A 27401-nucleotide genomic window follows, 5' to 3' on the forward strand; every position below is an offset into this window, starting at 1 on the left:
GATTGCATGGCTTTTACATATGTAATGCTTCATAATACACATTTCCAGGAGGCATGTGGAGGAATAATTGCTAGACTGAGGTTTTTAGCTCAGATCTAAAGTAAAACTAATCTGTGGTGGGAGGGAGCTGGTAGTTTCTGACGATAAGTAGTACAAATTCATAATTGTGTCTTGGGAAGAAACCCAGAAATAACTAGAGTATGTTGCCATGTTTTTATCAAATTGTACAATATGCATAGAAATTAGTAAGACAATAGCAAATTCTCATGAAGCAGGCATGAACTTCCTCTGGGTTTATTTTGTTGAAGACCTGATTTCGAATTTAAACTTCAGAATTTTAAGATTACCATACGCTTTTTGCCTTCTGCTTTTGACATGATAGGTTGTAGCATTGCCTGGAAATTGTTTTCTGTTGCTACAGTCTCCTCCATTCAGGAAAAAAATCCTGGGATAGCATAATGGAAGTGCCATGCTTTTCAGAACGTTTGTGTTATCCCTGAGAACATACAGTTTCTGGTAATTCGTATACTCAGTCTAGTATTATCTGTCTTTTATTAAGTAGCAAGTAAACTGACATCAGAAAAATGTAGCCATTTTCTGTTCTGCATTAAGGAGTTTCTTCTTAAGCATTATTATAATAGATTCATTATTACAGTCATTGGTATGATATTTTCATGGTGCTTACAAGGTTGGTGTGTTGTGCTTTATCCTAAACATCTCAATGTTTTCCAAAATGCTGTATTTTTATTGCAGAGGCTATCAATTTATACTTCATGTATTTCTGCTATTCAGACTATAACTTCTGTAACATTGAATCTTTGGGGAAAAGTATGACGTCAAAATTTAAAAAATTCCAAGTATTTAGGAGCAACTACGTGAAATGAGGAGCAACTGAAAACAGTCAATAGAATGATACATATAGCTGTTGCTCTTATTCCTGCTATAATTCATAGGGTTTGCTATTAAAATAAAACATTACTTAACCATTTTCCCCCAGTTTAAAAGCTACTACAAATAATGAGGACTTTCAAAATAAAGAAATTTAAGAGTTCTGTATCCCAGAAGAACTGTGCATTTTAGATTATAGCTGAGATTTTTTTAGAGCCTTAGAATGAGCTTTCTAACTTCCACTGAATTTTGAGTCTTGAATCTTAAAAATATTTGAATTAAGGTTTTTTTAAATTTCTGCAAGTTCATAAATTATTTTATTTTCAGAACTGAACCTTTTGTCCACCTCTTTGAGGCTTTTTTTTTTTGAAAATTCTCTTGTTCAAGCTGTGCATGAACTGGTGAAGCAACAGAGAAAGGAGGCAAGGCCATGCAACAGGTGGTTGATAAGCACCTGCCTGAACTAAATAATTTCAGCAATATGCTCCTCAATCTCTGTCATGAATTCCACAATAAATTAAAAATTCCTAACTTAATTTGGAGCTCATATGAAAGGGAGCTGGTATGAAAGGGATCCAGTTACCAGGTAAGCTTCCAGAGATCCTCTGAAGGGAATGGTTGGGCAACAGCTTAATGTTATGCATCTCATGCTTGAACAGAAGTACTGGAAGATACTTGTTTTGCTTATATGTTTCATAGGACTGCTTACTGTATCGAAGAAACTGTTTATCTAGGACAAATAGAATTATGTTCTTTAGGAGACTTAGTTTTTTTCCTGTTCAAATTTCTTGTAATTTCAAGCTGATGTGCAAAGCACTTAATATGTTCATGTGTCTGAAGACATTGTTCTGTATCCACAGTTTGCTAGATGAATACATTGTGTATATGAAAATGCATACTTTATGGAGGAGTTTCATCAGTCTGACGTGTTAAAATTGCAAACAAGAATGATATTCAATCTACATGCATCACGCTAGTAGGGTCAGGCTATAAATAATATGCTCTGCTTTGTCTTTCATGAACTTTTGAGATGCCAGATAATATACTCACTATTAATCTTTCCAGGCTTTGCTGTCTGTACATGATACTGTTGCTCAAAAGAACTATGATCCTGTCTTGCCCCCCATGCCTGATGATATTGATGAGGAAGAAGATTCAGTTAAAATAATCAGGCTTGTCAAAAACAGGGAACCATTGGTAAGTAACTCCATCTTCTGTTTTGGGGTTTTGAGTTTGTGTGCAGAGTGGGGAGTGTTCAGATTTGAATGGGTGATGTTAACTTGAAATGTGAATAGATGGATATTTTTACATATTCATAACATTCAACAACACACTTGTGACTTCCATTTGCAGTCACTATTAGTAGAGCATATGACATGAATAATAAGAATCTGGTCATTCATGGTGTTTGAGCATTATATATGTGGGCCAGGCTGAGCATTTATCTAAATAATATATTCATCTTTTATCTTGAATTCAAATCATGAACTTGTTTTAAAATGAGAGAGGGAGAACGAATCCCCAAAGAAGTCCTGACCTTTGTTGTGAACTGTGCCTGTTAGCATTCATCTAAAAAAATGTGACCTTTTGATACACTGAAAAGGAAGCATAAAAACATATTTTAAAATACTTGAATTGAAATCTGGTCAAATTTAAGATGTCTGTTGTTGTACTTTGGATTATGAATACTAGAAAGTTAATATCTTCATAGGGATATCTGGAAAAATGAAAGGACTAAACCTAGGTTGTATTACAAGAATATTAAAATGCTTTACTGATTTGGTTATTTTTATTTGCTGTAGAGTGGGAGTCATCTTGTATAAAATTTAACTATTTTTTTTACTTCTGCAAACCAGTAAGAGCTTTGTTTTATATTATACTGGATATTTGTTTTAATGGATAGCAATCCTGAAGAAAGATCTGCAAAGTTACTTTGAGAAAGCATGATTTTGTACTTGAGATGACAGTGGGAGAGTGATGCCTCTGTTAGACATACGGGGGTAGCTTGTCCCATAGTAGTTATCTTGCTATCACTCTTATTCTTGATGGATTTCTGGCATCAATAAACAAGAAATAAGTTTTGGTATTGACTGGCTGTAGATGCCCATGGGCATAATTAAAAGTTTGACCATATGGAAAGCTTTTACTTTGCTTTAACATATTAAACTTCTTTTTTCCCCCAAATAGTTGAATCACAACTTTAAGATTTCCTGAGGGTTTTTTATCAAAGAAATTATTTGAGAGAGTAAACAAACTTGCTTTAGGATATAATATCAGACTATTAATTCTGAAAGATATGGAGAAATTTGAACATACCGTGTGAAATCAGTTCTAATTGGGAAGCTTATTTTTAGTGTTAATGATAACACCCTTGTTTTTTCTTGAATTTGTCAGAAAAATCTTAATAAAAATCTTAATTTACGTAGTTTCATGTTTCAAACATGATTTTCTACTAAGACTTTTGTGAGTTAAATACTGTCAGTTAAAAGTACCTCAAAATGGATTGGATAAATAGCAACTCTGAAAACAAACCAGAGATTTTTTGAAAACTTCCATGATACGTACACAGGTTTTTGAAATTTTAATCCTTCTGAAAGGGACACACAGAATTGCCTAAGCCAAAGGTTATCCTTGGACTGTTCCTCAAATTCCACTCTTGCTCATTCACTCCAGCAGGATAATAAACTCTTCAAGATACCAGTGTGCCTGCTGTGGTTTAACCCTGGCTGGCGCTCAGTCCCATGCAGCTGCTCACTCACTTTCCCTGGTGGGATGGGGAAGAGAATCAGAAGGATGAAAGTGATAAAAGTCGTGGATTGGTATCAAGATGGTTTAATAGGTAAAGCCAAAGCCACACATGGAAGCAAAGCAAAACAAGGGATTCATTCACTGCTTCCCGTGGGCAGGCAGGTGCTCAGCCATCCCCAGGAAAGCCGGGCTGCAGCACGCCTAATGGTTACTTGGGAAGACAAATGCTATCATCCAAACATACCCTCTCTCTTCCTTCCCCCAGTTTTATTGCTGAGCATGACATCAGATGGTACGGAATGTCCCTCCGGTCAGCTGGGGTCAGCTGTCCCGGCTGTGCCCCCTCCCAGCCCCGTGTGCCCCCCCAGCCCGCTCGCTGGTGGGGGGTGAGAGGCAGAAAAGCCCTTGGGGCTGCGCAAGCCCTGCTCGGCAATAACAAAAACATCCCTGTGTTATCAACACTGTTTTCACCATGAATCTAAAATATAGTCCCATATGAGCTGTCATGAAGAAAATTAACCCTATCCCAGCCAAACGCAGTACAATCCCTTAGGACATGCATCCACGCTTAGCATGTCTTGTGCTAGGGAGGTAACAGAAAGGATTTTTTTAGAGCTTTCTTTTACTAGATAGGATGGCAGCCATAGAAAATACAAAAATGTGAGAGAATTCAGTTTTTCAGTTCTAAGACTGCTTAGTTTATTTACCAAGGCAAAAACAGCCTCACAATGGAATCTGTGATAGACCCATTAGCAAGAAGAGGCAAAGGGCAGATGCTAGTTGCAGCCTACAACTACTTGAGAGTGGGGAGCTCTCAAGGACAGTAGAGTCAGACTCTTCTCAGCAGTGAAAGATGCTAAAACATAGAGCAATGGCCACAAGTTGCAGCCTTGGGAGGTTTAGACTGAGAATTAACCCAAGTATTTCATTAGGTGGGAAGTCCAGAACTGGGGCAAACTAACTGGATGTGTGGAATCTCCAGCCTGTTCCATAAAGCAATGGCTGACCTGGTCTGGCATTGGCAGTAGCCCTGCTCTGAGCAGGAGATTGGTCTGAATGACTTCCAAAAGCTGTTCTTTAACCAACATTTCTAAGATTGTACTGTATCTGCATGGTAAAAGAGTATTTGTGGTCTTTTTAAATCCCCAGCCTATCTTGATGTTTTATTTTTGTTGGAGAAGAACTTACAGTGGGTTCTGTTTTGCATGTTTCTTGTTCTCCAGGAAGACCTTGATGAATAGTGTATAGCGTCGTTCTCCTGTCCATAACCCACCTTCAATCCATCTTAACATTCTGAATGTTAGCATCAAACATTAATTTCTTTGTGGCAGATTTATACTGGCTTATTATGACACTATCACCACAATACATAATAAACCTATTATTTGTGTCTTTGCCTTCTCTAGATTTCCCCCCACTTAGGTAGCAGTGAGAAGGAACATGGATAGTAATTCAGATAAGGTCTTACCAAAATATGGCACAGCAGAATAAAGACAGGTTTATACTAGATATATTAGATCTACTGTGTTTATGCTTCCTGAGGTTATTTTACTAAAGAAAGGATATGCCATGATCTATGTTTACTAAACTATTTAAAATGTCATTTTCTATTTATTTTCATGTCTTTTTATGCTGGCTTTTCCTTCAGAGCTTGTTCTAACGTCTTGGATATTCTAAGTACAGATCAAAGTAGTCTCCGCTTGTTCAGTTTATCTGTTCACTATTCTGCAGTCAAAAAGTCTGACTTCCACTTGCATCATCGTATCAGGATTCTTCTCCTAAGCTTGAGATTGGCGGTACCATACAGAATTTTTTCTGGGGTGGATAGTGTCTGGTTTCTTGACTAAAAGATACTGAGCTCTTTGAATGTTTCTTTCACCTCGGATACATTCTCATTCTCTTTGTACACAAAGAGTAGAGACTGTTCTTCTGCAAAGCAGTAAGCTTTACATCAGTTGCACGCCCTGGATGTTCCTTGAATTGGAGATCTCCTTTGGATGACTTTCAACAGTAGCCTCTGTGAGACAAATTAGGCACTCTTAACTTCTTTGAAATATATCTAGTGACATTTTTTATATAAAACTGTACCACATTTCCTCTTGTACTTGTTCTTGCTTTTCTCAGAGTTAACTACCTCACTGGTGTTCTTGAGCTGGTGTTAATCACATATTAACGAAGCCTGAGTTCCCAGGAGGAATCATCTCCAAAAAGAGGGAAGCACATGGTTTATGGGATGTTCTGTTGGCAGATTTCATAAGTTCAGAAGTCAGTGCTGAACTTTCCTCCAGTTTTTTGGGAGAGATGATTTAAACTTTTTGTTAATCCTTCCACAGGTGGGGTTTGTTGGGTTTTGGGTTTTCTCCCCGCCCCCCCTAAATGCTCTATTAGTAAGTGCCATTCTAGCAGTGTCTTGCTCAAGCAAGGTGAAATTGTGTGAGGAGGTTTTATCTGAACAAAGTAATTTAGAACATCTCTGAACCTTACATAAAGAGGAGTAGAAACATCTCTTTTCAGAGACAGTCCAAAATTTACCTGGCTACACTTAGGCTTTTTATCAGATAGCTTGGAGGGTTTTTACTCACGCCTACCTCTCCAGGGCCTTTTCAGCCACTGCCATGTTCCTGGTTAGCATTTCTGATATCCAGGATGTACCACCACACTACCAGAAGTTCAGTTCCTGGCCTGTCACTACTTCCAGCTCCCAAATGATATTCCAGGTTTGTTACAGTTACGTAGTCGTGCAGTTACTCTTAACAGGATGCTGCTTCATGTTAAGATGGTTGCTGCTTTGTCACACAGATTCATTTCATGTAAATTTAGCCATTTGAAAACTAATCTGTGCTGTATCTATAGCCAAGAGAAAAATAGGCAGCTCCAGAGAATGAACTGTACTGTCTTAAGATGCCTGCCTTAATGAAAGGATGATTCTTTCTCCAGAGCTGCCCATTTCTTTTCATTACCTATAGGAGGATTTCATTACCTATATAGAGGATCCTAGTTTGAACAAGATACCTGATTTCCGTAGCTGAACTTGGGTGAAATTAATTGTGGTGATTTGAGAGTTGTATACATGTCCTGCCCATGCAGATTCTGCAACACTGACTCGCCTCTTACTCTGAGTCCCCACAGGTTAGTTCTTATTAGTGAATGAACCCAACTATTTTATATGTGGGATTAATTTGAGTGCAGGGACAGCTTTAGTGTGCATAGCCTGATGTAAGCGGGCATCAACCTTTAAATAACTTTTCACTCTATGACAGATAACTGGTATTCGTATTTTCAATAGAGAATGAATTAAAATAAGGCTTATTGAAGTACTTATTTGCATTCAATATCTGCATGTGCTTTTGTTTAACAGAAAGGTATGCAAAAATATTACTGATTTATCGAACTCTCTTATTAGTAATTTATTTTACAGGCTGGTCTTTCTTTCTTTAAAATTAAAGGCTTATAATGTTTATATTCTGGACCCAGCAGATAAATGGATGAACTAATAAAGTTCACATCTGTGAAACCCTGAGTGATGCTCACCAATCAGTGTTGCTACATTAAAAATGAAAAGAAAAAAAGAACAACCCAAAAAACAGTGACAGAGCCTTGCTGAAGGAGCTTGTATTATTTTTAGTGCTTCTGCATGGTATACCTTTAAACATTTTCTCAGTCTGATCACCATATGGCTCCCAAACTCCTTATTTTTCCCTTTAAAAGTATTTTAAACTGAGCTATGCTATTACATCTGTATATGTCTCATTTAGGGTAACTTACACTTTTGGCTCACAACACTGAAAATATTTTCCAGCTCTCAAGGTCCAGTCTAACCTTCTTCCATTTTTAAAGCTCTAAATGAGGAGCTGCACTGCACGTGTAACTGAAAGTACTGGAGCTGAACATCTCATAAGGAGAAATTCTTGCCAGATTATATATACCTCATAGTTTAAGCAGCGCTGGCAGCAGTACAAGAGAAGCTGCTTTTTCAGAAGATCAACTTTTCGGGTTTTCAGAAAGAAATCAGCTTGTGTTTGATGATTTCTTCTTAAGTGTTCTAAATTGGGAGGGAAGGGGAATTTAAGGAACCCCTTTATTTCTTTCTGTACTATGGGCACAGGAAAAATACATAAACTCAAGAAGTGCTTTTCACAGGCCTGCCCATTCACTTTGAGCTTGCCATGGAGGGGTTATTGAGAGTGAGCTAACTTGGGTTAAATAATTTCCCTGTAGACTCCAACTTGATTTTATGCTTTGTTTGAAGATTCCAATTTACCTGTTGTCTTTACTGGGGCATCTTCCAAATCCACTAATATTTGCTAGGAAAATTCATTTTGTGCCATTAGCGATAACCGCATAGAGCATGAAGTGACTATTCCACTTGGACAAGAGCCTTATTGTTACTCCAAGATGCTGTCTGGGCCAATACTTTGGCCTTCAGTCACACACAAGCTTTTTTCTAGGGTCTGTCTAAAACCAAGGTGAAGTACCCATTCTCAGACATCAGCACTGGGCAGGGATAGCTGGATGATCACAGGGGAAGGCTGTCAGTCATCGCTTGCCTTTTGTATTCAGTGGTGTTCAGTAGTGTTGACTTCTAGGTAAAAGGCATAAAGCCTTTCTCTGCAAGGTTTTTTCCCTGATTAATTAGGAGAGCCTCTCTTTTATATGGAAAACATACTGGAAATGTCCTGTATTTATATTTAGCTCGAGCATCCTAATGGAGCATTTTTTCTTTTTGATTGATATTTTCAGAAAAAAGATGCTTTCTTTTTTTTTTCTTTTTTTTTTTTTTTTTTCAGAAAAACAGATGTAACTTTCCAGTTATTAATAATAAATTTCAAATTAATAGCTGTTGCTGCAAGGTCAGAACTTACTATGGAGATACAGGCTGGAGAGGTTAATGTTTTTAATACGTTCCTAATGGTATTGCAGTTCTTCTTGCACAGAAGTCTAACGGTGAGGTTTTTTAAGTGCGATTAGCTGCAGCTAAGTCTTTATCTTTTTGAAACTTTCAGACTAATTCAAAACCGTAATATAAACAAATGCTTACTGATATAAATATATTATAAATAATACATGAGAATAAGGCTGGCAGATTGCAGACTTACATTGCATATGATAGAATCCATACTAATAAATTTAAGATGTAAAATAAAACGCACAAATACAGCACATCAATTTTGCGGTGGAGTGCTGGCTACTGTTAAAGTTTCAGCCAAAGAGAATAGTGTGCTTTAATTTTTCCCTATTTGCAATAAATGCAACATGCATATAAAAAATATAAATTAATCTCCCATTTTATTTAATCATGTCTTGTATTTCTATCTTAGAGGTAGAGGGAAAGGGAAACAAGTTTATTTACAGTCAGTAAAATTGTTAACTTTAGTAAAATGTCACCCCTGATATTCATTTGTACATATTTCAGCTTTATGTTAATGAAACACTTAAAAATTGAAGTGGTGATAAATATGATGTTCATGTTTAATCTAAACAAATGTTAAAAGGTAGCTATAAAAACAGTTTATTTATTGAAGGAATTTTATAAAATACTTATGTACCTTACTTCAAGAAAAACACTTCTCTGATGGAAGGAAATTTTAACCAGTGATGGCAGTGCATGTAGCACTGTCTTGTACTTAGAGATGAAGTAATACTGTTCATTTACTAAGTAAAAATATGTGAGTTTTCAGAAAATTGACTTACCTGCCAGAGTCCTAAACACCTCTGTTGATTACAAAGTTAGAGCTATCAGAGGTAAAAAAAAATAATGACATTAACCTGGCAAGGTAATCGTGCACGTAAAAAGCTGTTGGCCAGGAGGTGCTTTGCTCCTGTTGTTTTTTAGAAATACTGGATCAAATAACCTTTTTGGAGGTGATTATACAGTTTGACTTACATAGCTAAAATCCCCCTCGTTACTCAGTGGATTGTCTTCCAGAGTAGGGCCAGCACTTTCCTCCTCGCTCCTTCCCGTCTGCCTGAGAGGGCTGGCACCGCAGCCTGGGCAGCAGCTCGGTGCCTCAGCATCCCTTCCCTTCTCGCTTGTTGCTGCTGCCTGCTGCTGCCCCGTCACCTTGTAGCTCTTTCCAGTGCACCCTTGCAGTTCTAGTTACAAAGGCATTTTCCTCAACTAGACAGCTGTTGGCGGAAATTTAGCTACATGATGTCATTTTACCAAAACGTTTTGCACTATGTTTGTGTAATGTACGAAACCAGTCGCGACCAACTCAGGAGATGTTCTCCTCCTCTCCACTGCTGTCCCATGGGTATTCCAGGTGAGTCCTGACATGCAGGGGCATTTCTCAAATTCCTGTTTGTTTACTGATTATACCGTAAAGCAAGATCATGATCCACAGGTCCACAGGCAGTTCTGAACATAAAGTGCAACAATCAAAACCAGACACTTTTTGTACCCATAGTATGTAGTGGCCTGTTGTAATGTAGGAGCAACAATTTATCAATTTTCGGTGGTAGTTTAGTACAGTTTCAGCAGCAGACTCAAGTAAGGTATGCTGGAGTTAACTTTAAGTTGAAAAGTGAACTTTTTCAGTCATTTGTCCTTTTTTAAAAAAGCTGTGTATGTACAGAATGCATGAGCTACTTCTGACAGGAAAAGTCGTCACATTCTAAGAGGATGGTGGTAGAGCAGTATAGTTGTATATTCCGCTCATAAGCAAATATAATTTCTGGCTTATTCACATGTTGATACAGTGTCAACTTTTTGCAGTTTTACATAGCAAACGTTATTTACTGTAGTGAATTAAACTCAGGGTGAGATTAACCAAATAACTGTTGGTGGTTTTTTTTACCCAAGGGAGCTACTATTAAAAGGGATGAACATACTGGTGCAATTGTGGTGGCCAGGATAATGCGTGGAGGAGCTGCAGACAGAAGTGGTAAGGTGGTGCTGCTTGGCCCTAGCCATTAAAGTTCTAGAACTTGGAACAAGATGAGATAAAATGGCATATTTTGTGGAAATGAAATACATCACTATCACAAACAAAAATATTTGGGGTCTGGACAGTTTTCCAAAGTGATGAAAGTATTCATGCTGAATTTTTTCCCCAATTCAGTTGCGACCAGATATCTTGGAGTTAGCAGATACAAGGTTGGGTGGGGTTTTTTTTAGATATAGCATGGTTTGTTTCCAGTTGAAGAAATCCACTTAGAAATGGTGGGATATGCCAAGGTTACAGCCTGCGGATGGAGGAACTCAGGATGGTTGCATTATTTTATATTAGGACATCCATTTGTAGTTTCAGCTGGTAATTCTCAAAATACCAGCACATACTTGACTGCCATTGTTTAGTTTGGGATGCTCAAAGTCTGCAAGAACTCAGGCAAGAGGTCCTGAATTATAATCTAAAGTGCCTCTTTTCCCTGAAGAGATTCTAGAACAGCTGTGTTTCACACTTAGATGGGGTAATGGAGTAAATCTAGATATATATAGTTAAATTAGCAAGCATTTGTGCCACAAATTAGCACTCGCAGCCTAAGTGATCTTTGCAGTACTTGCAGCTGTGTAGCAATAAGAAGGTAGTATGAGCAGAAAAAGAATTGGCACAGACATTTTTCAAACATCTGCATAAAAGTCTGGAAAAGTCATAGAGACATGGTACTAATTTTCGCAAGGAAGGAAGGGAGGTGAGTAAACCGACCATCTCAAAGTTATCTGTGAGGACAGTAGCTGTTGTGTTCACCTTATAGTCCTGCTTTTAAGTTAGAACTTAAAGCACGTGAACGTGAGGGAAAAAGCTGAATGTTAATGGCTTTTTTTGTGTAATACATTGCTACGGTTTAACAACTCCTCTTTGTCTTCTATAGGTCTTATTCATGTTGGTGATGAACTGAGGGAAGTCAATGGGATTCCTGTAGATGATAAAAAACCTGAAGAAATAATACACATTTTGGTAAATACTAAAAAATTTGAAAATTAATTTAGGGGAGTCTAGAAAAAGCAGTTAGACTTATGATTTCTGGTGCATTTCTTAGAAAAAAATACATTCTGCAATAATGCCTCTTCTTCCAGTGTTATCATTTCCAGATCGCTATTTCCTTTCTCTTAAAGAATGATCTTCCGTGCTTTACATGTATATGCAATTACAGATTACTTGCAGAGAGTTAGTAACAATCATATGGCTATAAATATGACACGTAATGATGCAGACCTCAGTGCATAATCTGCAATTTTTAAGGCACACCATGATCTGTTGAATTCAAACTATTTTAAATGTATTCATTAATAATCCGTTAACTCCATGTGAAAATTAATTCATAATACATGCACTTGATAGACTGTATAACTGGTATATTAACATTATATTTTATATGGATTTGCAGTGTATAGCCATATATGTGATTATGTTTGCACTCCTCTGAACTACACAATCTCTAAATTCTATCACTCACTTATGGAGTACTATTGCAAATCAAGTAATTTAGACTTTTTCAGAAAGTAGTTAATAGTTTTGTAGCAAAGAAACCAATGAGGGTCATGACAGCGCTTTGTGTTCATGGTGTAGGTGTTTCTATAGACATAAATTCCTTGCTGTCTTGCCGAATTGAGTGGCTGTCTCACAGTTTTGGTTCAATAACTGAGATGATTCATTTCAAGCGTTAGCCTGCTTGATATTCATACTAGCTTTATGGTTTTGTGTTCCCTACAGAAACATATTTTCCTGCAAAAAATTAATATCTAAAAATCTCTAGAAACACAATAGCAGTGGAAAAGGTGTGAACAATTTCCCCGTTTACCTCCTTGAGGTACAATATAAACATCAAAAGCTAGTTAGAGCTTGTTTCAAAAGTAACAGAATTATTGATTCCAGTCCTACGGCTGGTGAAATAAGAACTTGGCTGCTGCTTGTCAAACAGTGAGCTCTTGGATCACAGACATGCCAGCAGAAGTATGTCTCGCTTGGTAGTGGACAGGCCTGTTTCCATTTTGCTTAAATTGTTGGCTGTCTGTTGCACTCTGCTAGTTTTATGAAACTTGTCGGCTGCATGCAATAGTAGCAGAGGCTCCAGCTGATTAGCACTTCCTTCAATAGCAAAATGTCACTGAGGCAGTGGGAATATATTATGGTTAATAAGTAAAATGCAGCCAGACACACTTTAAGTGGGATATAGAGAAAGGTGAATGGATGAGGTGGTTGATGATGGCTAACTTGTTTTAAGATTTATAGCGAGGGCTTTTTTTCCATTTAGTACACGTAGTCTATTCAAATATGTTTTTCTTTTCTAGTTTCTTAAAGTTGTCAAAAGAATAAATCCCCCCCAATAGTTTTATATGATAAATATGGCACAAGCCTGTTTGAATTTTTCTATCTTTTTTTGTTTGGTTTTTTTTTTTTTTTAATGAAATGTTAGTTGGATTTTTCCAGGGATGTCCAAACTGTGCCAGGAGTCCAGCAGTTGCTTCTAATATTGCGTACATTTTAGCTGTAGCATTTGCCTCTGCTTTCAGTGCAGGAGGGGGACCCCTGCAATATGCAGGTTGCAGTTTTTAACAGTACATCTCTGCCCACCAGTGAAACAAATATTTCAAGTGGATGTTTTAACCTTTGCAATGCAAAGTTTGATATGGTGAGGCTGTCAGACTCCACGGATCATGCTTGGGAGAGTATAGATTAATTATATTTTAATATTTTAAAATTAGTTTAAATTTCTTTTGCCTTTAAGATTTCTTTGAAATTTACAGCTTAATTCTCAGTGCATTTTCTTTTCAAATGTTCACCAGGCTCAGTCTCAAGGAGCAATTACATTTAAAATTATACCTAGTGTGAAGGAAGAAATGCCAGTGAAGGAAGGCAAGGTAGGCAAGATGATTTCAGAAGCTATTGCATTAACTGTTACACTGAGTATGTATGTTGTTTGCTTGGATGACAGAACCAAGAATGTGATTTATGCCTCCAGATCGTTTTTTCTAATGTAACGATGTGCAGTGCACTGTACGCTTCAGTACTCATATGCTGGATTTACAAGTGGTTGTAACATGTTTCTTAAGCCCTAACTCTACGGCTGTGAAGTTGACATAGGTAATCTTCCATCTTCTGCAAGGACCTGGCTTGCTTCCAAGTACTCCTTTTCTTCCGTCATACACTGGGTAGAAGACACTTGATAGCACCTTGGTTCAAAAGTATCTTCTGTTTCCCATATGGGCACACTATTCACCTGCAAAATCCTGTCTGCCTTGGATCATAGAACCTTTACTACACTGGGATTGTCATTGCAGAAGGAATGAATTTAACATTCCCTTATGAACTTCCAATGTCAGATATCCATAAGGATGTTTTACAACAGTAAATATTTATTGCTTTACATCTAGTTCAATGGTTTTGAATAGTAAAAGCTGAAAAGGGGCATACCTTTGGATTACCTTTAATTTGATTCTAAAGATAAAACACGGTTTGTTTCAGATGTTTATCAGAGCCCTATTTGACTATGATCCTAAGGAGGATAAAGCAATTCCTTGTAAGGAAGCTGGACTTGCTTTCAGAAAAGGAGATATCCTTCAGATCATGAGCCAGGATGATGCAACCTGGTGGCAGGCCAAACATGAAGGTGATGCCAATCCCAGAGCAGGTTTGATCCCTTCAAAGCATTTCCAGGAGAGGTGAGCTACTGAGAAGCATAGTTTCATTATTTTTTGTATTAAGAATAGACACGTTTTGCCGAGTTGTTAAGTTAGCATAGTTGTCATAGGTAATGCTTATAGATTGCATGGGTATGATAAACCTGCATTTGCAGCAAGACAACTGAACTTGTAAACCTGTTGCTATAATACTTAGGGTTTCCTTATTTGTCTGGCTACAATTAATAATGACAAAAACTGATAGGATAACACTGATCCAGTTTGAAAGAAAAAACATATGGAAAACAGCACATCAGTATCTCTGTTCAGACTGATGTACTATGCAGGAATAAGAACTGCAGCAGGTTTTGGAGAGCTTACAAAAATTTGAGGCTGAGGATTTAATTTTTTTAGATTGTGAATAGATTGCATTGTTTTAAATTAATTTCTTATAAAATTTTCTGGATATTTTGCAATATAGTCTCATGATGTTAAGTGTTTATTAATCCCAAACTTGCAGTGAAAACTGAGGAGTTTGTGTCTTTCTCCTACCACCTCCCATTTTATAGGAGATTTGCACTAAGAAGACCAGAAGTACAGATTCAGCCACTGAAAATTTCCAACAGAAAATCATGTAAGTCTGTTAATCTGGAACAGAAATCATACTCCAGATCTCTAACCTTATAAAAAAGCAGTTTGTTTCAGCCCTGTGACTACAGGATGCATTTCTCTTGGGCACGATAATTTCTTGATCACATTTTATCAATAAGAAAATAAATGTAAGAGCTGAAATCAGAAGCTTTAAAAGCAGCTAACAAGTTTTTCCAGCCCTCTGACTTTGTTTTTGAAGCAGCAATTGATGTTTTGATATATAATATTTCAAAGGTTGAAGAGCATTCTTGTCCTGTTGAAATAGTACAGAATTGGCTCAAGAATTTATATCATTTGGACTGCATCAATACAGTGAAATTCATATTGACAGTGAGATAAAAGGTCAGATAGTCTCCCCTTCTCTCCCCCATATAGTTGGCGGGGGTTTGTGTCCTATGAAGCAGCACAAATTTTTAAAAGTGAGAACATTCAGTTATTTGACAGACTTTCACAGTACCACTTCTTACTGTTTTCTAAACAAATTCATTCTTAGTCTCTGCTTTTAAATACAGTAGTTGGACAATATAAGAAAAATAAGCTAACAAAGTGCATACATTGAAACAAATATTTTCTTTCCACTGGAATTTACATCAACATCTGTTTTAAGTATTATTGCATATTTTACTTGACCTGTTATTTCTTTCAGTTGTACAGACTCATAAGAAAGTGAGTGCAATGTGAGAAACTATCACGCTTCAGTAGGATCTAAATCTCAAATACAAACATGTTTGCGACTTCAACTAGAAATACTCAGAAAGTTGTTTAAAATTCCCAACTGTCTTTCATTCTCTAACATTAAAACAAAAAGTATGGATACTATGGCAAACAGTGGATGCCGGCACACTAAGTGCAAAACTAAATGCTTTTAACTTCAAAAAACACCGAGGTTTCTATTGCAATTTTCCTAACTCCTTGCTATAGCTTTTGTGTTCTGAAGTTTGACAGTTACTGTTACTTTCCTAATAATCTGCATTTTCTATCTTTCATTCCATTTCACTATTTGATTGTGTGCCCTAATGCTATTGTTAATGCTAAAGCCCTTGATTAGCTTTGTGATTATAATAACAGACTAAATGATTGCACTATAACTTTTCTAATTTACTTAGATCTTAGAAACAAAGAGAAGCTCCTCCAGCTTGTAGTAAATCTGTTGTTTTTCTAGGTTCTAGGTCAAGTTGCTCTGCCCCAGTTTTGGAAAAGTGTCTGATCCCAGGGTATAGCTATTTCTGTCTGTCCACTGTTCTTGAATCTGGATAATACCCTTCAACAAGAGCCTTCAATTAAGGTGGCACTGGTGCTTTTGAAGAGGTAAATCAGCTGCTGCAGCAACACTGCATGATTCCTTTTGTAATGGACTGCATCTTTTTAGTAACCTTCAAGTGAAAGGTTTTACAAGATGCATTTCACCCTTCCAAATAGTCAGCCTGAACTTGATTGGGAACTGCCAAAATTACAACCCAAAGAAGACCTACAGTATGATGTCTACTATTGTTGCCTCTGCTGTTTCCACTGACTTTGCCTTAACTAGCTTAAACAAGGGCTTTTCCCTTTCCTTTAAAACATGAAAGAGCCTCAGGGTCAAGCAGTATGCCCATTACTGTTCTCTTTTAGACTTGCTTTAAACAAAGCAAGATCCAGCTAAATACCATCTAGAAGGCAGTGGTGCCTCTTGAAGGAGAAAAGACTGCAGACTAACGTAGGTTTGTCATTTTCTCTCTTCCTCGTTTCTTAGGACAATCTGCTGCTACATCTGCCAGATTTCCATGGGAAGAGGGGAAGTGCTGTTCTGAGTAGAGGCTCATCCCTTCATTCAAAAATGAAACATTTTTTTTTTAGCACTGGGAGGGAAATCAGATCCTTTATAGAGGAGGCATTTTAAGGACCAGAATTCAGCTATAGAAAAAGTGTTGTGACTAGGGTGTTGCTTGAGTTGCTCTCAGGAAAACCTTCCACTTACCTGGATTTTCAAGAAGATTCCACATAAGCTGGGAAACTCTGTGCCCTTGTGATCTTTCTAAAGTTAGGCTGCTTGTTCATGTTCCCAAGCACAGCAGTGAAGCTGTGAGATGTGAAGGCTGTATTTGTATTTGTGCTGAACCATCAGCTTGCCAAAACTGGGAGATGTGGAAAATCATGTGTTGCTCAGCTGAACAAATAGCATACTGCCAGGATCGGAAACATGTAAGGAAGGGTGACACAGAGAACAAAAAACTGGATTTTTTTGAGCCCTTTTCTGTTTTGTGGGGTATGGCCCACTGATTATTGTCCTCTAAAGTTGTACTTAACAAGTTCCCGTGTAAGGAGGTGGGAAATTGTTCATGCTTGATTACATCTGATTCTGTAGGCTTTCAGCTTGATACAGGGTTCTCCAATGTTTGGAAGGGCAATTGTGCAGGGAAATGTTCTGTAGATCTTTCTGAAGTAGCTGTATATTGAGAGGTTGCTTGCTGTTGCAGTTGATCCCATCCAATCATATGACCTGAATTTCCTTAGTAGTTTGGAGGGAAAGGGCAATTTGCCAGCTGATATTCTTACACCATCCCAAAGAGAAAAACCTGTTGACTTCAACAGAGCTGCTAATGAAAGTCCCTTTCCTGACAGGGCTGGGAGTTGCACTAGGAAGCTTTCTTGAGATATGGTAAGTAGCACTGGATGTTGGCCTGCTCTGTTCAGTCAACTCATTCCACAGATCCCACGTTTTGTAATGATGAAGAAACCTGGGTACATGCCTTTGTTTTTAATAGGGAGAACCAAGGAGAAATATTCTATTTTCTTGTATACTCAGAAAATGTGAGTCAGCTCTGGTTTCTTAGGTGAGCTTCCAGGGTGGTAGTGTCCTGCTTGAAAATTAATCTAAAAATTAGTCAAAACTATATGACATACAAGAAGTATCCTACAACTTACTTTTTCCCCTCTCAAGCCAGTTCAGGAACTGGGAAGGACTGTTGTATTTGTCTAGAAAAGGAGCTCTCTGAAACATAGCCAGTAACTGTATTTACTGTAATATTAATATCCATCAGGATTTGCTTTGCTAATTAAATGAGTTTTCAAAACCTGGAAGGAGCTAGATTGGATTACTTTTGGGAAACCTTTCTATTTCCCATTTTGAATTTTTTACTCTTTTCAGCATAGTAATGCATGTTGTGTAGTTTTTCATTTGTACACATATCATAAAATTCGAAGCAAAATAGAAGTGGGCTTTTTTGGTGATGCTTGTACATATACGTATATTGAGGAAAGAGAGTAGAGGATACTTTCCACAGAACTTCTCCAGCAAGAAGCATTTGCACTGAAAAAAACAGAAATCCAACCTAGTTCTAAATTATTAAAGAATCAGTTTATAATGGAAATGCCAATTCTTAGTTTGACTTTAATAGCCAAGTCAACTGTTTCATTTGTCTACGTGTAAAGTGAATATAAGTACAAGTAAATACTTTAGCTTTGTGGGAGATCCATACACACGCCTCTCCCAGCATTTAGCCATTTTCTTAAAAGACAAAACAGAATCATTCTCACATTGCACCAGTCAAAGTGAAAAACCTTTAACGTGTCACGTGTACACTGGAGGAGGGGGTAAAACAGTGTAAGCTCGATATTGAAGGTAAGTGAAATAGCACTTTCATTTGCAAATGGAGAAGGTGCATAGTTTGGTGGTATCTGAAAATAAGGCTGAAGGAAGCTGGTAGTATAGGTGGAGCCTATGCTGACAAGAGGTGGTTTTATATTGAGAGAAAGATGCAGAAAAAGTAGGAATAAACAAATAAAGGGAAAAGCAGGGAGGTGAAATTTTGTATTGAGGATGAAGAAAAGGAGAAAGTTTTGCAACAAGGGCAGTGGAAGAACAGATGGACAAAGCTACCCATAAACCCCATTAGGCAAAACCCCACAGGGGATGGGCTTTGAAGTTATTAGATTAACACAATTAACAGTATTATGGAAGAGCATTACAATAGTCACTGTTTGCACTATAGTTCAATTATTTCTTGATTCCATTTAAACCAAACACTAACATATTTGATTTCTTAAAGTTTTTGAAATGGTGAATGCAAAAATTACTAATAGGAACTCTGACCTGTGCTGTTGTTATTGGTAGAAAACCTCAATATATTAAACATTAATAATTGATGTTTTAAAAGCGTGAGATAAGTGGCTGTTAGATGTGCTGACCCACTGATAAGATTGATAATGTTACTTCCCAGGCTCTGGGATAGTGCAGAAATGATGGAGGGATATCAAACCTCTCAAGCATTTTTAGCATTTTTCTCGGTACTTAACAGCAATGACTTTTTCAGCACAGGGCAGTGTTATGCGTTAATACTATGGGAAAATTATACTGGGGGGGGAAATGATAAGAAAAAGCAGTGCAGAAAAAAAAATAGGAAAATGGAATGAAAGTTAAGGAACAGAGATTCATGAGACTGCGTGAGCAGGACTAACTCCTCACCTGCTGGGATGGCAAACGTGCAGCGTACCTCCTGTGGGGTGTGAGGCAGCTCTGTGGGACGCAGAGGGAGGTACAGCAGAGGTGCCTGGCTGCATGCAGTCAGCCTTGGTGTGTCTGAGCTTGTGAGCCACCGCTGATTGCCAGCTCCACAGAAACCTGCTCACTGGTATCCCTCAATAATACTTAATATTCCTGGCTTTAGGTGGTCACCTTAGCTTGGGTCCAACTTTGTAGCCAAAGTTGGCTCTGTGAGTTCTCCTGTTGCTGCATCTTGGCTAATTAGCAGTGACATGAGACTCAGTACAGGGAAGAATTTGTTTAACAGCTCCCAGACTGTTAACTTGAATACAAAAACTACGGATGCTCTGACTCTAATAGTCATTGCCAACAAGCATGGTCATTCTTGCATTTATAGTTTACTTTGAATTGTAGATAAAACAGTGATCACGTGTGGTTTTTTTGAGGAGGAAAAAAAAGTAAATTTCTTTGAATAACAACAAAATAACTTACTGTTCTGCATTTACTATAAACTACAGTGATCGGCCAAGACATTATATTCCTTCAGCATAACTTTGCTTTCACAGTGGTTACTGTGTTTATTCTTACATTATATATGTGTTGTCTCTGGTATGAAAATTACTGGTAACTTTATATTTTATGCTAGTGTAGCCTGCAACTTCTGTTAACTTGTGCAGTGCATGCATATGTGTTTGTGTATATCCATACCCTGTATGTATAGTTATATATAAATATGTATATGTATGTAGCATATATGACAGAGCTGTTCAGAGCTGTCTTTTTCCATGAAAATACATTTGTTCTGTATATTTAATGCTAAATGTAAATACTTACTGTGGCAAAGCCATCATCATATAGTTTTTCTAGGGCTTAAAACCATTTTACTTTCAATTTTGATTTACCATATGTGATTGGCATTGTACAAGCAAGAGGAAATACTTAACTGCAGCCAAAGGGTGTTCATTCAAACAAGATGTAACCCAGTTTATTCATAGATGAGTGTCTTGTGAATTGAAGATCATGTTCTGCCAGCAAAAGAATTTAAACAGGCTAAAAGAATGAATGCTTTGTACCACTTGTATTTGAACACCAAACATTTAGGATAAATGTATAGTAGGATTTTCTATAATTGCTGCACCATCTTAACTCTGCCTTTCTTCTCAGTATTTTTCTGTGTTAATATTTGAAACTTGATTGTCCACCTGCAGGTAGTTAAAAGCAAAAAATAAACCAGATCTATAGGGTTAAATTAGCACCTTAGCATCTTTGTTCAGAGGTCTCTTGTCCTTACAAATATTAACTTCCTGCTATCACTGAAAAATTAAGGAAACCTGAAGCTGGATGACATTTGAGTCAAGGTCACATGAGACAGAAGTGGAAATGAATCTTATAAACTCTTGCTCTGTCCTTCACCGCAAGACTATCCTTCTTCATTTTCCACATTACCTTGGTAGAGATACTGTTGCCTGATTATGTTATGAGAGAATTAAATTTCCTATAGCATGAACATATATGTATTGTTCCATCTACAAAACTCTCAGATAAAAACCTGCAAAACAGTATAAATATTGATTGTTATGTGGGGCTGTTCACTAAAAATTCAGGAGTGTTTGAATACAGTCACTGTAATGCAGATCACTGTACAACACAATTTCGTGTTTAATAGAGTGAAATAGGGCTTAAGTGATAATGTAACTTGCTTGTCATAAGAAACTAGAAGAATGCTGCTAGATCTAATTTTAGACTGAGAAACATTTAAGTAAGATTCTTTGATGGAAATTTTGTTTGAAAAAAATAGTCAGCAAAAGCTAAAAATTTTAATCTGGTGATGGACTGTTCAAAAGAGTTGAGGAAGGTCCTGGAGTGGCACTAGTTTTGAGCTTCTTAAGTAATATAACTTAGGTGAGACCCCCACAATGAAATCTCAATATATTTCAGGTAAAATAGATATGAAAATACAGCCTATGTGATACTGTTTTGCATTGTTCCAGTTTAGCATATTGGCTACACCAAAATCTTTCTAAAATGAATAAAACGCCTACTTCCTAAGCTTCCATTGTGCTTGTGTTTCCTATTTCTTTTTTCCCATTTATGTCTTGGTACTGCTTTGTTGTTGTTTCATAAGCCTGTTCCATGACAATTTTCGTTGTAACTTCCTCCCCCTTCTTACCACACTACATTTATTTGATCATATTCCTTGTTTTCTCAGTGTTTTATTTGCTCCATGTTTCCTTATGGTTTTTTTTTTCATTTTTTCACTGCTTTTATTTTCCTACTTCCCACCAGATTTCCTCCTCTTTATCCTCTGTCCTCTTTCAGTCTCTTACTTGTTCCTTCCAGATAAAACACCTCTATTTCCTTTCTCACCCTCTTCAATTTAGTGAAACTGTATTGGCCTGAGATCTACCCCAGCTTTCCACGTCTCTGAATGCTGGAACTTTAGACGTGCATCTGCACATATCTGCTGCAAGCGTACAACTGCTTCAGACACACAGAGCTGTATTAGCAGTGGATCACAATACAAAGGTTCCTGGCAAATAACCTCTGGCTTTACTAGGGACAGGCAACAGCCCTGGTGAAATTCCTGGTGAAGGTCAAATTGGGAGCTACACGCTGATGGCTGTTTCATAGCGGCATTAAGCTGGGAAGACCCACTGAATTCCTACATCTTTTCGTTACAGACGATTATCTTCAACCTTAGAAGTAACCCAAGAGAGCCAGGAGCAGCATTAAGAAAGGAGATTTTTAACAAAACACAAAAAGTTCAGGATCCACTTTATCTCAGCATTAAACCTCAGCTTGTAGACATTTTAGCTTGTGCTCTCTGGGATCAGCTGGCTTACCCGGGAATCCTAACATCTTTGATTTAGGGATAAGAGCATTCCCTTTCCTAGCAGGAGCAGCCCAGAAACCTGGGCTCCCTTCAGCTGTACTCAGCCCTGCTGCTGTAGCTCTACCATCTCCCACACTTGCAGATCTCCTCTGAAGGTCTGCAGTGGTCAGAGCTGAGTGAACATGCACCTGTGGGTAGGTACAGACCTCTTTTTCTCCTGGTCCAGTCTTTCCTGTTCATAAATGAGGACTTGCCTGTTTCCAATGACAAAATACCAAACGGAACGCTTTAAAAGGGAGAGTCACTAGTTAAGTCAAATAACTTTGTTGAATTCAGGGGACTTTTTAGATATATTGATGTGAACCTGTTTTGAGCATTAGTAACTTATTTTTGGGAGACACATTGCAGCCTATTGAAGGTCATGCAAATGGACATGCAGGAGAACTTGCCATACATATCAGGAAATATAAGAGGTCTCTCAGCACGGAGAAGGAGAAATAAATAGTACCTGGAAGCCGTCCAGCTTCAGGGCGTTTGTCATTGCAAGAACTGGGAGCTTTTAAGGTCAGGAGAGGGAAAAGGATCCAACGCTTTCACTCTCAACTCACAAAGATGACAGCACTCTTTTAAGGCACCAGATGTGGTCAGCCAAGCAGTGCTCACCTTAGAGGACTTTCCAGCCTACTAAAACCATATGGTCACCTTGAGTGTATAAATAAACTTTAAATAATATTCAGAGAAATCTTCCAAATTAGTATTTTTAAACGTAAGTCCTCAAGAAAAAAGGTACCAAGAAATTATTCTGCAAAACAGTATTCTTCCCCGGGCAGAAAAGACTCTTGTATCCATTTCATGACACGAGATGAGAAAAGCTCTTTGGAACCTAGCCTTTGGTACATCAGTTACACATAAAAGATTGTAAAATATCTCTTGAGTAATTTCTTCACATTCCAAGGAAAGACATGCTTCATGGAAACTCTTTGAAATATTTTTTATTTTATATTTTTTATATATTTATATTTTATATTTGGGGCATACTTATCCAGATTCCAAAGGAAATTTGTATGAGATGTAGATTGTAAAATGTCTAGATATCTATAATAAATATCTAATATCTATAATAAATCTAGACCTTAGTATACAGTATCTTTGTGAATAAAAATTCATTCTATTTATCTTGCTTTTACATAAAAGCCCAAAGATGATTGTGAAAGTGTATGTTATCCACTGTCAAGGACGCAGAAAATTATTGACTTACTATAGGTAAGCAGAAAGTGTTAGGTAGATCTATTATATTAGGATAGTGACAGCAAAAATATGACAAGGGTATATAAATTCTTTCAGTATTTTTGCAGCTACAACTATAGACATTCAAAAAAAAAAAAAAAAAGGCAAAAAACCTTTCCAAAACCCAGCCCCAAGGACAGTAGCAGCTATTACTGTAAGTGCAGAAAAATACTGAGATCATGTTCATGGTAAGTGATTCTTAGAAATTCTAGGTTAAGACTGATTAAATGGAATTAACAAACTTTGCCTTTAATAACAAAGAGATCTTCCATGTCAGCTGGGTAAGGTCATTGCTACCAAATAAACAGTGGAAGAATCTCATATAGGAAATTTAAAGTGCACATAATATTTCAATGTCTTTTTAGGTTCTTTTCAAACTGAGTGTAGTTAAACATGTCAGTTAAACTCAGTACCGGTATGTTGGTATATGGCTCAATATAATAGGTGCTATCAAGAGGATTTTAGAGTAGCTTACATAGCTAAATTTTTTCCTATTTATGAAGTATTAAACAATAATACTTTGTTTTTTTGGCTGTTCTAAGATGAGGAAGCGGTTGAGTGTGGTAGGTGCATTTTTCTTCTTCAATTTAACTTTTCTTTCTTAAGTTATGTTTTCGCTCCATTTAATGATTTCCTTTCCTATTTTTCCTTTGTGCTTCTCAGAGGAAATTGAAGGTACATGTACAAAAGTTTCCCTGCATAGCCCAATAATTTTATTTAGAGAACATGTGTTTAGAATTAAATTGAATATAGTCCAACGTTTCTAAGAGATGTTGTACTTATAATGCTTTTATATTTTTATATTTTATATTGCCACCCGATACATTGAATCATCTTTTAAAGGAGATAAAAATACCAGAATGTTCCTAGTTGCTTCATGTAAAGATCAGTAATTAGAACTGTTGTTTTAAACTGCTTTTTCTCTCTTGAACTTCTGGAAGACATAGAAAAGTAGTGTCATACTAGCAAAACTTTGGTGGGCTGGGATGGAAAGTGATGGTTCCAACTTAATTACCTGGCCATGAGAGGTCTCATATTTGTAATTAATGCTGACAAAGTATTGCTCTGAGATGGTAGAAAGTTCATCGATGCAGTGTCGTCTTTACTGTTTTCCCTATGAGTGTAGTTGGTAACTGTTATGCGTGCAGCATATGTTAAAGTAATAGCAGCTGATCTCTTGTATTTTTTTAATCTTTAACTTAAGAGGCCTTTGTTTATAAAGGCATTAGAAATTGTAGCTCATATTTTTGATCAAAGGGCCTCTGGCATATAAAAATATACATTATAGCCATTCCATATCAAATGAGAGGATGTGTTTTTGATCAAAAACCTTTCTGTCTAATCCAGTGAGCCAAAACTTAAAGCTAAAGTCTGATAATTTATAATTTATGAAAAAAAGCTTGATTTACATCAAATACATTTTGCTTTCTTTTAAGTGGCATCATATTTTCTATTAACTGATAAAGTGTGAATACAGTGTTAGAATTCTTTTTAGAATGTTTGCTGTCGCCACAATTTTTGCTTGAAAAGGTAAAAGGATCAGTGTGCATGCTGCAAAATTCCAAAATATCTCCAGCTAAAATATAAAACAATAAATGTTGTTTTATGTTTTTAAGAAAATGGCTTATTGAAGGCTTTTTAATGCTATGCTTTGTACAGTTGTCATTTTTTAAGTAATTTCTTCTGTATTTTTTGCTGGGCTTCTAACTATTCTGCTTTATTTCTTGGCTCTTATTCTGTATGCTTTTACCCTTCGTCCAGAAGATGCTGAATGTGCTGGCCACAACAGTGGATCCTATCTAGGTGAGCAATTGGTTACAAAAGAAAATTTTCTTCCTTTCTTTCAGCTTCTTTTCCCTGGAACTACTGTGTCCACTTTGCTTTTGGGGGTAATCTGCATACAAATGTCCTTACTCTGCATGAGAAAAGCATGAATATTAAGGTTTTAAAAATGGCTCATTGGATTTGACATAAAGGGTTTATGTAGTGTATGCTTTTATCTGGTTAAACATCAGCTATTAAAATACTGGTTTCATTTTAAAGTCAAAATAAATATATATATAAAAATTTTGGAAAATATTGACTTAAAGTACGTTAATGTGTTTAATGAAACAGGAAGGTTACTGTTTCATGAAAAGTTTGAGTAAGTCTAAAGATATACTTTCTCAGTTCTGTCCAAGCATTGCTTACACTTTTTTTCTTTGTACATGTCTATCTAACAATTTTGGGAGGATTCAGTGAGAATACAGAGCAGGCACTGGTGCTTTTTCCACATTACAAAATAAGTCATAATAACTCAATAGCTTAAATGTAGCTTTAAAGCTAGTCTGAGCTCAACATATCATTGCGGGGAGAGGGGAAGAGGAGGGGAAGGAGTCCTTTGGCTTCAGCTTCAAGATTCCAAATTTCAAACAAAAGTAACATTTAAAAAAGGTGAATGTTCCGTTATATGTTTCAACTTTCTAATTTGTGCCATTTAAAAAGCTATGTAAAAATATTTTAGTTGAAACTGTCCAGAATTCCTGCCAGCTGAAGGCTGGCTGAAGCGGATTTTGTGGCAACCAGCCCTTTTCCCAAGGCTTTCATCCTCCTACTACAAGAGGAATGGGAAGAAACTTGTCAAAGTACTTCAGTACTTCCAAGCCACTGGGCTCACTGAAACACCCTAGAGCAGTACTGTAAATCAGAGATGGTTTTCATGTTGCGTTATGCTGTTCTTAAATGTGGTGCATAAACTACATAGGGAAGACACAAACTATATAATTGAAAGAACTTTGACCTCTTTCCAAAACCTTAGTGTGGTATAATTTCATCACATACTTGTGGAACTAGTGGTCATCTGATCATGCTAAAACATCTTACCTTTGTTTGTTAATCAACTAAATTAAGGTTGATTTGTAATTGTATTGAGGGATTGAAGTATGCTTGGCAAATGATACTTTGGATGCGATTCCGGATGAACTGCATTTTCCTTATCCAATTGTCTCTGTAACAGAAAAGATGTTCCAGCTTCCCCCCGCCCCCCCATTTTCTTTCTGTGTGCAGATACATATTGCATGAATTCTCAATATGAGACTATCATGGTTTTGCAATCAGATCTTAGTGGGCTGCTGCTTTATTTGAGAGTGAAGCTGACAAAAGAGTCCACCTTTTCTTAGTGCTGTAGCCCTTTCAGTGAAACATTTTGATCTGCAGTTACCGAAAAGGCTCAGTCATCTAGTAAGGTGTCTTGAGGAAGAAGCTACTGTTGTCCCAGATGCAAATAACAAACAAACAAAAAAATCAAGATAGGGTGTAGTTTACTTAGGCAAAACCTTAAAAAATTTATTGGAGAACTACTGTACATTTCAGGCAATGGTTTATCTCTTGAGGGCTTCCACATAGCAGAGTGCTGCCATCGGTCCAGAGCTCTCAGCCTTCTCGTGCTGAGTCAGTGCCGTTGGAAGTGGGGTGTTGGAGAGAAGAGCCAGAAGACAGAAAGAACAACAGGGAGAAGATGACTCGTCTAAGGTTAGGACCAGTTTTGGAGTGAGGACAGAAGTATATTCACTGGTTGTGAATAATTAGCTATTTGGTTTAGAAATCAGAGGTTCCTTGGAGCTCTTCACTAAGAATCGTTCATTAAAAATTACCCTATCTTAAGATGAAGCAGGTAGGCTTTGGAAAGTCGATGTTACCATTCTTTTGTGTATGGTGACAAGACGCAGTGATTTGTAATTCAGACTGTCTCATGCACTCCAGTGTCCCCTTGTTTTACAAGCCATTAGGAGCCCAGTCCTATTTGGGCACATTTAAGTTTTCTTTTCTCCTAAATCATTTTTCAGTTGTATTTTCTTAAGGAACAAACTGCTGTAGAATGACTTTCTGGGCTGGACAAATGCCACTGTCTAAAGTGTAATAATTTGAACAAAACTTGCTGGCCAGCTGCAGGGAGGACACAAAACTCTTACCTCTGTGTGCTGTGCAAGGTG

At 37.1% G+C, this 27401-nt stretch overlaps 1 protein-coding gene across 8 annotated transcripts in view; it reads left to right on the top strand.

Annotated features, from left to right (window-relative positions):
* The window catches only part of MPP7 (MAGUK p55 scaffold protein 7), a 158072-nt gene that overhangs the window by 108128 nt on the left and 22543 nt on the right, over nucleotides 1–27401 (top strand). For 7 of the 8 annotated variants that reach the window (XM_080386016.1, XM_080386019.1, XM_080386018.1 and 4 more), the window contains 7 exons: nucleotides 1954–2085; nucleotides 10439–10520; nucleotides 11449–11534; nucleotides 13364–13438; nucleotides 14043–14239; nucleotides 14767–14831; nucleotides 25195–25233. In XM_080386016.1, the coding sequence (XP_080242142.1) occupies nucleotides 1954–2085; nucleotides 10439–10520; nucleotides 11449–11534; nucleotides 13364–13438; nucleotides 14043–14239; nucleotides 14767–14831; nucleotides 25195–25233 (676 nt within the window). The remainder of the gene's footprint in view (nucleotides 1–1953; nucleotides 2086–10438; nucleotides 10521–11448; nucleotides 11535–13363; nucleotides 13439–14042; nucleotides 14240–14766; nucleotides 14832–25194; nucleotides 25234–27401) is intronic. The other variant, XM_080386022.1, reaches the window with a different exon arrangement.

The sequence above is a fragment of the Falco punctatus genome (assembly GCF_963210335.1).
Source record: "Falco punctatus genome assembly, chromosome: 4".
Classification (NCBI taxonomy): Eukaryota; Metazoa; Chordata; class Aves; order Falconiformes; family Falconidae; genus Falco; species Falco punctatus.